Genomic DNA, 12376 nt, shown 5'->3' on the forward strand with positions numbered 1-12376 from the left:
TGTGTGTGTGTGTGTGTGTGTGTGTGTGTGTGTGTGTGTGTGTGTGTGTACAGCTGCTCTCATAACAAACTGACAGCTACCTGTGTGTTTTGCTGTAAATTTCGTGTCGGCACCCAGCTACTCTCAGTTTAACCAACTGCGTGTGTGTGTGTGTGTGTGTGTGTGTGTGTGTGTGGCGCAGCTGTCCCATTAGAAAGTGACAGATAATACTGACTTCCACGTCTCACGGGAACACAGTTTCCCCTGTTACAGATGAAGAGTCCTCAGTATTGGTGGCTTAATGTACTGTGTGACACTACTCCACTTCGGGGTTAACTGTCCGCCAGCCCCATACAGCCATGATGGTATTGTCCAACGCTAATGCCGCTCTAACTGCACACTGCCCAAGGCTGTGAGCAGCGGGGTCGAGGTTGTGAAAACGCGCCGCATGTTACCTCACACACATACACACACAGGGTCGGGCACATTGCGAGCGGTGCAGCGGAGCCCTCGATGTATGCAGTATCTCTAAAGGATTCTACTCCTGCATGACAAGCAGCGTCGTACCTCTGCACACGCTGCACCCTATCTCGCACTGCAGCACCTCAAGTCAGCGCCGTTGTTTTTGTTTTTTTAAATTTGAACTTCTTATGCAGAAGTCGTGCTGGCGGTGTACACGTTTCCCCCGTCTTGCAGCGTCCGCTGAGGTCTTCCTTCATCATTTAGTGGAAACATTGTAGACACTTGTTTTAGCTGAGGGTCGTCTGCATCCACTCAGCGTTATTTACCTGCAGTACGAGTCAAGCCGTATTCTGTTTTAGTCCATTATAATTATATTTTGGTTGGTTATTGCTGTTTATTTTGTAAATTGTATTTATTTAGATGCACTTTTAAGCTTGCTTTAGATTTTATTGAAATTAACCTTTTTTAATTATTTATTTATTTATTTAGTCTGCTTCGGTTGTCATCATCTATAACAACTACAATTTACAATTATTTTCATTGATTAATCTGCTGATTGTGTTTTCAGTCAATGAATGGTTTTGCCCCCTGTAATATAATAGTAATATATAAATGCCGGTTGTAATTTCTAACGGCCCAAGTGAACTTCTTCAAATATCTTGTTCTGTCAGACAAACAAAGATATTCAGTTTACTATCATTCATGGCAAAGAAAAACTGGATTATTTTGGTTTGAAAATAGTCGGCTTTTATCTCAGTCGTTTCATCGACTGATCATTGCAGCTTCAATAACCTTTAACAAAGATTTAATAATCTTTTTGCACAATGATGGCAGTCCTGGGACACAAAAGCAGCCGTCTGGTAAAGGCAGAAAATGATGACCGCCTCTCGAGCGGCGCTGTTCTTTTGTCCGTACACAAGCAAGTCCTGCTGCCACTGAAAACACAACCTGTTATCTGTTTATTTCCAGTTATTCGATCTCTGCAGCATATGTTTTGGTCTGTACTGGTGTGCCAGAGTTGTGCTTAGGAACTTCTTTATTTTTAGATCCTCTTGCTTTGCCCAAGGTGAGTCAGAGTGTGAGAGAAAGGGCCGTCAGTGTGATAATGATGCTGATGAACTCAACTGTCAAAAACAAGCGAGCTGTTTGTCACAGATCCCGGCGCAGCCACAGAGCTGCTGACACTGACAGACAGCGTCGCGTTTGCCTGTAGTTTAAAGTTGGAGCATTTAACATTCCCGTTGTTACATTAAACATAAAGTTTTCCGTCAGGTCCTCGGTCATGCCAAATAACCACCCATGTGTCCTCTGGTGCTGAGCCTTCTGGAGTATTGGTGTGTTCCCAGGAACAGCTTTTCTGTAATCCGATTGGCCCACAGTCAGGAAGGAGAGACGGGAGCTTCTGCAACAGAGGCCACCGTATAAGGAGATGGGCTGCGGCTTACGCTTTGATCGACGTCTCGGTGCAGTAGAAGCTTTAAGTGACTTCAGGGGCGGGTATCGATGGTTTTAAAAGGGAAAAAAATAAATTCTCCCTCTGGCTTTCATCAAGCGTGGCAGGCGAGCATGAAGGGGGAGGAGGGGGAGGGAGAGAGACGCAGGCATACTTAGTTCTCCGACCACAGGAGAAGAAAAGAGACGGGTTGCAGAGGGAGAGGAAGCCGTAAAAAGAGTATTTCTGTCTCCAGCGAGGCGTCTTTACAGGCGCTGCAGAGCTCCAACACACAGACTGTTGCATGATTGATGAGTTTCATCGCCACTCGTCCGTTCATCCAGCGTCTTTGCGGCGGCTGCTGTGCGTTTCACTCGGGTGGTTAGAGGGTTAAAGTCAGCAGACAGACATAAACGCAAGCTTGAAAAGGTTTGCAGTGAACCCCCCCATCATCCTCCTCCTCATCCTCTACGTGTATGGAAAAACATATGGTGTCTCAGGTAACACAAGTGCTGCGTGTGCGTACACATGAGGGGAGAGTGGAACTGTAAGGATGGGTAGCTCCTTCTCCAGATGGTCCTCGTTATTTAGTAATATCGGACACGTTTCAGTCGATACTCGACCTTCTCTGTTTACCGATCGCATCTCTTGTCGTCTCCAAAATTCTCTCTGGAAAGTTTCGGACCAGATATAACTCTTAATAGAGCGTGTCATTATTTCCCATAATCCCCTTCCCCCTCCCTGTTAAGCCCCAGCCCATGTTTCTTTTTCCATTATTCCCCCCCACCTCTCTCCTTTTTGACTATATGATGCTGCCATGTAGGGCAGTGCTGCTCCTCAGTCAGCGGGTCAGGAATGCCTGTGTGGACTTTAAGGAGGTGCTGTTCTCAGCTCTTAATCCGCTGACAGCTTCCATTCGTCTGCCTGTTTATGAGTTCATCCATTAATCCAGTTCGTGATTGTTTCTGCTTTGTTAGCTCGAACTAACCCTGCTGATGAAAATATCTCACGGTCACGAGCACAGTGCCGGTGTTCTTTCAACCTTTCGCAGCTGGAGACTCAAAATTATAACCGCTTAAAATGCTTCTTCACATGACCGATCATGTGGGAGCTCCAGATGCTCAGATTATCTGTCTAAGAACTATCACTGACTGTCGGTGTAAACTGTCAAACATTCTAAATGTTCTCCATTGACTTTGTTTTAGTCATCTATCAACGTAAAATACAAACCATTCACAAAATTAGGACATTATTACATTATTTTTTTATTTAAACGGGTCATAATTCCCTCCCTTATGTCTCTTCTACGTCGCTGTGTTTTAAATATCATGCGGTGGAACACGTGTGTGTAAATGTGACCGGCAAACAGATCTGAAATATGAGACTGATTGCCGGTTTGGATCGATCGGTGCATCTCTAGTGGGAGCATCGTGTTGTGACATCTGGTCCAGTTGTTTCAGGGAACCATTGAGATAGAATAAAGAAATGATGAACCGTGTTTTAAGATCTGGCATCTCCGTTAATGAAATATGTCATTTCAGGGAGACCCGGTCACTGACAAGTCAAGTCAATTATATTTACACGGCCCGAAATCACAGATTGGCCCCAAGGGGACCGGCTCTCCTTGACTCTCTCTCTCTCATGCTGTGAGGCTGAACGCATAGACGAGCACTCCTGTTCATACACGATTATTTCAAATCAGAAGCTTTAACCTTCTTGTTCTGTTGTCACCCTACTTTTTTCTAATTCTTGTGCTCCCTCTTCTCTCCCACTGCTGAGCATTTTCAGTGTGTGTGACTAAGCCAGGGGCCTGGATATGCCCATAGGACACACCCTTTAGTGGCTGAACACAGGCTGCTGCATGTTTATGAGCTCACATGCCCTAACAAGTACACTTGAGGCTTTGATCATTCCTAGGCCTAGGCCTAAGCAATGAATTTTCTTTTTTTTATCACTAGATACCGTAGCAGATGGGAACACAATCGGCTTTCGGGCGCTCCTCCCCCTAACACGCATTCAGCCTCACTTTCCCAGATTTTTTCCATCCTTTTTTTTGTGGTGGGGGGAATTGTGCAGCCCTCTCTATCTGTTGGGCTGGCCCACAGAAGCTGTCTGTGTTGCAGATGGGCCCTTTTTTTTTTTTTTATGCCTCAGCTGTCTGTTTACGGCCAATAATGCGGTAGACACGCTGCAGAAGAACAGTGAGCAGTCAGGCTATAGGACTAGAGCGCGGGGAGGGAGCTCGTTGGCTTTGCGGCATCTTATGGTTACTCCGTCTAATTAAAATGGCTGTCTGGAGACCCAGCGGCTTTAGGCGTCGCCCGGCCCCGATCCAGCCCACGGCAGGGAATGGACCAGCGGTTAATGGTGTTTGAATGCCGAGTGTTATGCTGCCTGGCCTGGTGCAGCCTTGACGCCAAACCCACTCTCTTTTTTGAAAAGCTTTATTTATTTTACAGCTCATTGTGTAACTCGCTGTCCGTCCACTGTGTTTTGTTGAACTTACTCCAAGACGCCCTTGAGTGTGTGAAACGATTGAAGCAAAGCAGCATTGCAGACTCACCACACACGCACATATACAAGGTGTGTGTGTGTGTGTGTGTGTGTGTGTGTGTGTGTGTGTGTGTGTGTGTGTGTGTGTGTGTGTGTGTGTGTGTGTGTGTGTGTGTGTGTGTGTGTGTGTGTGGAGAGCAGCAGCAGCAGCCATAAAGACTCTGTGGATGATCCTGCTGCTGATGTAACGGTGCAGAGAGGCTGAAGTCTCCGCTGATACACAGTTCATCTGAATTATAGATGGCCTCTAAAAGAAATAAAAAAAAAAAAAATCCAGGAGCAAGTGTTCACACAATGCAGCAGTGGCTGCAAACACGTCACGGTTAGCGTGGTGCTGTAGTTGCTTATTTCCCCGCGTGTCCATCCATCCCATAAGCATCTCTGTATCTCAACCCGTGTATCCAGTTTTCTCCCTCTTAATAATAGATGTGTTTGCTGTAAATATTTCATGGTCGGCTGACTGAAAACTCATGCCTGTCAGAGATATGGAGGTAGAGGGATGGGGAGAGGGTAGCAGGGAGGGAGTGGGGGGAGGGACTGAGTGGTGGGGGAGGGAGGGAGAGTGTGAATATTAATAGGCAGGATTTGAACCCCCTCATTCTGCCTTCATCAGGACGCGACAAAGCACTGCTTACAGTGTACATATGTTAAGTTGTCTCCTTCTCTTCTCTCCTCCCTCCCCCCCCCGCTCCCACAGGGCTCTCAGGATTCGACAGGAGGACAGGAGGGATTGGTGGCCCCGCCCTTTTCAGCGTTCCCCCCTCCACCCCCTCCTCAAAACGGGCTGCCAGGGACAGAATTTGGCCCTGGGGCCATGTTTGGTGCTGGGGGCGCGGCTGACGTGGGGGCCGGTGCTAACGGAGCCGCCTCCTCCACCACCACCATCACCACCAACAGCATCATCGTAAGCACGGCCTTTAACAAGTTTATCGTTATCTGTCACACGTGTGGGATGTTGAGGCGTTTTGCATTTTAGTTTGTTGTGTCTGTTTTCCTCATACTGGATTTCTTGAATATGAAAAGTAACTGTACGATTTATTATATTCATTTTTAAACACTTTTATTAAATACAATTGCAGACATTAACCCTGGTTTCTGCCTTTATCTCTAAGGATGAACATGTAGCTCTACCACTACCATCCAGACTGGATGGATTACCATTAATTAAAAAAATCATGTAAAGACAAAATGTTGTCCAAAACTGTTCATGACCAAACCTACAAAACCTTCCCATCAGCCCCAGCCTGACTTTGTGTTTAGGGCTAATTAGTCATTGTTGGCATGTTAACGAGCTAAACTAAGACGGGGAACATGGTATAAAATGATACCTCCTAAAGATAAGCATGTTAGCATTGCCACTGTGAGCATATTAGCAAGTTTGACATTAGCATTTAGCTGAAAGCAACACATTGCTGGCCAGTAACTATGTATCCTTTAAGATGCAGTTGAGGTCATAATGTTTATTTCATGCAGCAGAGCTTTAAAATAATTATCAGAAGCCATTTTATCGCCTTTAACTCCACCTATTGCTCCTTCCTCACCCTTATTCTCTCTCCCCCCCCCTCCTCAGGGAAAGACAGACGAGGTGCCCCAGGGTGAGGCGGGTGTACCAGGTGGCACGGGAGGCGGAGGCTCTGTGGAAGATTTGGATGACAAAGGGACCCCCAAACGCCTCCACGTCTCAAACATCCCCTTCCGCTTCCGGGACCCTGACCTCAGGCAGATGTTTGGGGTAAGAAGCTGGGAATGTCGTGGGCCTCATTTTTTTTTTTTTAACGGGGTTCAATAAATCAGTCTAGACACCCCGGGTCCACCATGGCGGGGCCAGCCCACGAGGGGACAAAATAGTCAAAACTACCACAAAGGAAAGAAACTCATGGGTGTTCTCTTTGTGCTTGAAGGGGCAATTAGCTGCCATGTGTGTTTTAAAATGAGGGACGAAGTGAGAGGAATAAGAGCAGAGCAGAGTTCAAGGCAAGAGGATAGAAGGAAAGGCATTGAAAGCTAATGGGAAGTCGTCTTTTGTGTAATAGTGACACCTAGTGGTATGCTGTTGTAACACCATGTGAGAAGCTTCTGATTTAGCAGTATTATAAAAGACTGATATGTAAGGATCCAGTGACTGCTTTCTTTGCTTTTATATGCTTGCTAATTTCTTGCCTTAAATTTCTTTGCAGCAATATGGGAAGATTCTGGATGTAGAGATCATTTTCAACGAGAGGGGCTCAAAGGTAAGTGCGCAGACGACGCCTGATTCGCCACAATTCTTGCTTTACTGACAGTAATTCCCACATTGCATGGTTTTTTTTTTGTTTTGTTTTTTCTCTGTGAATGCGACACTTTGTGACGTGGTATCAGCGCGCCACGTGGGGGATCTTTGTTACGAAACTCCAATTATGTCTTAAACAATGTCAGGGTGCACCCCGAGGTCTAAGGATGCACAGATGCTCCACGATCCCTGATGATGTGCCCTTCACTCTCTCACTCACCGCCAACCTCTTTAACCTCTGCCGTGTACCACAGGGTTTCGGCTTTGTGACATTCGAGACCAGCGCAGATGCAGAGAAAGCCCGGGAAAAGCTCCACGGCACATTGGTGGAAGGTCGTAAGATTGAGGTAATTTTCCTCTCTCTCTCTCTCTCTCTCCCGTCTTCTCTTCTGTCTTCTCTCTGTACTCATAATTCTGCTTGATCACTGACTGCTAGCTCCCATCCTCCCTGTAGTGATATGCTCTGATGCAGCCCACTGGTATCCCACTCCCTGGTCCTCTCTGCATTATGTTCATTTTGAAATTTCAAAAGACTTGTTTGTGTGGTGGGAATGGTGGGGGGTGGGGGGTGCAAGAACACTACATAAGGCATGCTGGGTACTTTTCCTCTGCAGCATATTCTTTTTTCACATTAAGCTGTTGCCTCTTCACCTTTTTTTTTTCTCCCTCTCCCTCGACTGAGTCGCAACTCGTAGCCACGCGGATGTTACAACTTTTTCCGCAACATTGGAATGATGTTTGTGTAGTTGGCACCGGAGGGCACGAGAGGAACGCAGTGAAAAGGATGATGCATGGCAGATTGTTGTCAGATGCTCTTATTTTCTTCCCTAGTGTAGAAATCCTTCTGTGTTCCCGTCTGCCGGTGCTGTGGCTAAGTGGTTGTGACAAGCGTCTGGCCTCTTGGTGCAACAGCAGCATGCTGGGAAAAAAATCACAGCCACACTGATGCATGTTCACTCTCTGGGGTTCCTACAAAGATCTGTGCACTTGAGTTATGATGTATGTTAAGTTTATTTCTTTTCAGGTTATTTATGTTGATTTAATTATACATGTTTTGGGTTTTTTGTTTTTTTTACTGAAGCATGTGAGTTTTTGGAAGCCGTTTTTCTTTTTTCTTTTAATTTGGGGTGTCAATCAGCCAGTCGTCCATATTGGATCTTTGACCCATGTTGCTGTAAGCCGGGATTTCTGCATGGGCTTACTGTGGTGACTTCCTGTGGTGTGTGTGTGTGGGTGTGTGTGCGCGAGTCAGTTCCTGCATGGTGGATGCGGCTGGCTGGGACCCCCTTTATAGTACTCTCAGTTCTGCCGCAGTGTGGTGGAGAATGAAAGACCGCCACCTGCACCCACCGGTACAACACACTCCCTCCGCCACCTCCACCTTCAGCCAATCAGCAAGCTGAGCGGATACTGATGGAGCCGGTTCACCCTGCATCAGTCTCTCCCCTTGTGTTCAATCAACAGCCTGCGTTGTCACTGGCATCGCCGTAACCTGATTCTCTGTTTCTCTCTCCCTCCCCCTCCTCCCCCCCTCCACACACACGTTTTGCATGATGCCAGTCAGCCGTATTAATCAACGAGCAGTCGTTCTCTGTTTTGGGTCATCACTCTGCATGTACTCTGTCGTGCTCCGGTAGTGGTGTCGGGCTGTAGCGAGTCGTGCATCAGGCTGCATGGCGGGCCGGCTACAGGAGTCCGTAGAGTATCTCTCTCTGTGTGTCTGTCTGTGGTGCATGGGCTCGAGGAGACAAAAGGCTGGCGCAGGACGAGTCGTGGATACGTGTTTGCACATTCTTTTCAACCCGAGGAGAGAGGGCCAGACTTTTTCTTTTCAGAGGCAACGCCATCTGGCTTCGACTGGTCGTATCATTTCAGAGTTTGTTGAATTATTAGTTGTTTTTTTTTAGAGATGAATATGGCAGAAAAATAACGACGGTAATCTGCACAATAATTCATGAACTCTGAAATATCGGCCTCCTGTATACAGCGGTTACACATGAATACTTCACTATTACTGTGTGTGAGTGTGCGGTTCACTGCTATCCACCGGCATGAGTTGGGTTGACGTAGGCTGCATGGTTGGTATTTTAATGTGGAGATGTGGAGCTGAGGCAGAACCGCAGACAGCTGGATGTGTGTCTTTTTTTACTCGCATGTTTATTCTCTGCGGCCGTTCGTTGAACTCGTTTTGGTGATGGGGACTGTTCACTTGTTCGGTTGGCATGAAATCCATTGCACCTGGGTGCCTCCTAGTCTTACTCCACTCACTGAGGGGAAAAAACAAAAAAAGGCTGATTATTTGAGTTCTTAGTTTTTTTTGAGTATGTTTTGATTGAATGATTTAAAAAAATGTTTGCTGAACTTAACTGGAGTGCAGGCGTTTGGTATTCTTTGTGCATGCCAATGGGAGTTGGCTAGTAGCTCTTCTCATAGCTTAGCTGCCCCATTAGCGTGCATGTGTTGTAGCCTGTAGGAACCAGAAAGAGAATTGTTGTGCTTAAAGTTGTACTGTACTTCTCTTCGTCTGGAATAAAACTCTGCGCTTTGAAGAAGTCAGTTCCCTGTGTGCTTCCAATGTATCCATGTAAGTGGCCCAACTACGATTCACTTTGTCTCTTCCTGCTTCTCTGTGATCCCATCTCATCACAATTCATTCTATATATATATAGAGTCCTGTAGGCCTATATATAGGTTGCACAGTGTGTATCTCAGTATGCACTCACAAACATACGCACCTCCATGCATCTCCACCCACTCAGGGCTGTCTCCAACATAACGTGTCTGCCTCGGGTAGTAACATTGTGGCTGTCATCGACTGTAGGACCTAATCACAGAGTCTCTCCAAACCATTCAGTCACATGCGTAGTCACAGATTTCATTCTTGCGCTGCAATGACTGTCTGTGCAGGAAGTGCATTAGGGTCACTGTGTGGTCTCATTTTGCGCGGCCGCAAAAAACCCTCGATCAGGAAATCTTTAAGTTCACGTTGCATAAACGTAGTAGTCCACACCAAAACCAGGGGAATTCGTGCTTCTCGTTACCCAATTCGACACCATGGTAAAACAAAAACAATAAATCCTAAGGACGTAAACACACATTCCTTTATTAGCGTTCTGTTTTGTAGTTTATTATTAATGATGATTTACCTTAAGTTTCCCGCCAAAAACAACATTTTACAAGATTACATTTGAGCACATCATGATAGCATTATAATTAATCTTTGCCCAGTTCAGATTTTTAATGAATAATATCTTCAACATATCTTACTGTCTTTCAATGAGACCGCCATGCGTTAGCCGTTAGCGCCGTTATTTAGCAAAGCGGACTGGGCAGCCCACCGGCTGCTAAAAGCTAACGTTAACTAGCTCTGCTCCTGCCGATTTCAGCACTTATTTGTTGTTCGCGATGTTGCATTAAAAGGGACATTTTCTATTTTCGCCGGGACGCGGATAATCTTGAGCCCTGATCCCCGGTATCTACGGTACCAGTACAAAATAGTCCGGTAAGATTTTGAGAATCGTATGAGAAAGTCGTTGTGACATCCCGACTGGCTATTAGAATTCAAACTAATTCCAACCGGAATAGTTTCATTTTATCTGGGAATGAACCCTACAGACTCCCGTTCACTAACTCCTGCTCTGAGGTTGCGTGTCTGTGCTTGATCTGTGTGGCTTGAGTGTTACAGGAAGTGACTGCTCCTCCGCAGCGCAGAGTTTTAGTCAGACATTTGAACACAACAGAGCAGAAAAGCTGAGGTGTGTGTGTCAGTCACATACGTGCCGCAGCTCTGCATGCAAACGGAGGGGGGGGGCTTCTACTGAGTAAAGAGTGTAATCATCAGTGCATGGATGAGTGCCATGAGAAGAAGCTGTGCCTGTGGTTTTGCATGCCTGACACAATCTCACCACACACACACACACTCTCCTCAACGAGACACAGCTGGCCTTCAGCTCACATAAACCATAATTTTCAGTAGCGCTATTTCCATAGTTTGGAATTGGTGAGATTGTGAGTCATTGGATGGGCCGAGGTGAGAGCTTACCAGCTCCTCGTGTCCCCCCCCCCCCCCCCCCCCCCCCGGCTTTGGATGTGACCGGTGCCGTTTTGTTATCAGAGCTTTCTGTTACTGCATGGTTTGAAACGATGTAACGAATGAAATGTGTGAGTATCCATGTGTGTTTGCTTTGTACGTGAGTGAAAATGTAGAAGAAAAACAAAGGTTGAAAGAAAAGGGGAAAGAGAGTTTTGCACTTTGCCCTTTCCAACTCTCTCTCTCTCTCTCTCTCTCTCTCTCTCTGTGTGTGTGTGAGATCACTTCATTCTCTTGTTGCCAGTCAAGTTTGTCTTTCTGTCCCCCTTTGTGTTTAATTTGAAAGCAATCTGTAGCCATTTTCCCTCACTTTTAACCTTCTTTGTTTTGCCGTCATCTCCGTCTGCCTTCATCTGTTTTGTTTTCCAATTTTCTCTCTTTATTTTTTTGATTGTTTGACTATCAAACAACCCTCAGTGTGTTGTTTTTTGTGGTGACAACTAGAAATTACAGCCGCTCTACCCACGGCCAACTTTCCAAAGGCGTGCGCTCTTCTCTTGTGGCCTAACCGTCCCACACAGGAATGAGTCACGGCTAAAATACTTGTCCGCTTGTCCTTTTGACAAGCGGACAAGTATTTGAGTTGAGGGTTCATTTGAGTTCATTTGTATCTCGGGAAGTGTTCCAATTCGCTGCATCTCAGCCCCTCGCTGCACAAGGCTAGTTCTTAGTGGGTAAGGCAACGTTTGATCGCTGTAATGATGCTCTGAGCAAGCGTCCTCTCTCCCTTTTTCTTCCTCTCTCTTCTTCCTCTCATCCTCTGTTCTGAGCTGTGACACTGCTGCTGTCAGCTTTTTATTTCACATGGGTCAAGAAGGAGGATGAGGGGGGGAGGCATTTAGGTTTCTTTTGTTCCTGGGATTATTTGTTCCTTTATTTATTATATTTTTTCTGTTTCCCTGACGACTTCTGTGTGTTGTTGTCAGTCTCCACGGTAACCACTCGCTGTTTCTACGGCAACGGTAAGTTGTGTTCAAACATCTATCACTGAACTGAAATCCCCCCCCCCCCCACCCCCACCCCCCCTGATATGGGCATTCGATACAGTCGTATGTACAGTACAATGTTGGTCTATCAGCTGATGTTAATGTGACAGGCCCCGCCCTACAAAGCTACTGCTGTTACGTAACGTTCCAGCGCACAACACTGTATCACAGACAGACAGACAGACAGACAGACAGACAGACAGACAGACAGACACAGCATCCTTCAACAGAGTGGGTATTCTAGCAGTAATGTTTCCTCCACCTGCCCGTCCCCCACCATGTCATTAACACCTCACCGGGAATGACCGAATGTAATCACCCTCCTCCATGCAATGACACGGCTATCCATCTGATTAATTCTCCATTTGGACTCAATGTATGTACAATTCATCTTCTTGATCAACGATTAAAAAAGAAAATCAACAGAAATGATACGAAGCTTTGCTCCTGGTTTGCTGCCTTCAGTTGCTCTGACTGGACACGGAGCAAATAACGCTGTAATAAAGTTTTATTTATTTTATTGACCTGCCTGCTTTTAGCTTAGTGTGCGTTTGTCAAATATCAGCCAATTGGTTTAAATGTGCATTTGGAGTTTATTGGCGTCG

General features: G+C 46.1%; 1 protein-coding gene across 5 annotated transcripts in view; it reads left to right on the top strand.

The window, feature by feature from the left end:
* The window catches only part of LOC116396316 (RNA binding protein fox-1 homolog 2-like), a 29363-nt gene extending 17625 nt beyond the window's left edge, over nt 1-11738 (top strand). For 3 of the 5 annotated variants that reach the window (XM_031870853.1, XM_031870855.1, XM_031870857.1), the window contains 5 exons: nt 5124-5330; nt 5997-6158; nt 6604-6657; nt 6950-7042; nt 8256-10747. In XM_031870853.1, the coding sequence (XP_031726713.1) occupies nt 5124-5330; nt 5997-6158; nt 6604-6657; nt 6950-7042; nt 8256-8348 (609 nt within the window). In that variant the 3' untranslated portion in view covers nt 8349-10747. Of the gene's footprint in view, nt 1-5123; nt 5331-5996; nt 6159-6603; nt 6658-6949; nt 10748-11711 lie in introns of those variants that run through there. The other 2 variants (XM_031870856.1, XM_031870854.1) reach the window with 2 other exon arrangements.
* The last annotated feature ends 638 nt before the right edge of the window (nt 11739-12376 follow it).

This window comes from Anarrhichthys ocellatus, unplaced genomic scaffold (assembly GCF_004355925.1).
Source record: "Anarrhichthys ocellatus isolate YVR2014 unplaced genomic scaffold, GSC_Weel_1.0 scaffold55, whole genome shotgun sequence".
NCBI classification, from domain to species: domain Eukaryota; kingdom Metazoa; phylum Chordata; class Actinopteri; order Perciformes; family Anarhichadidae; genus Anarrhichthys; species Anarrhichthys ocellatus.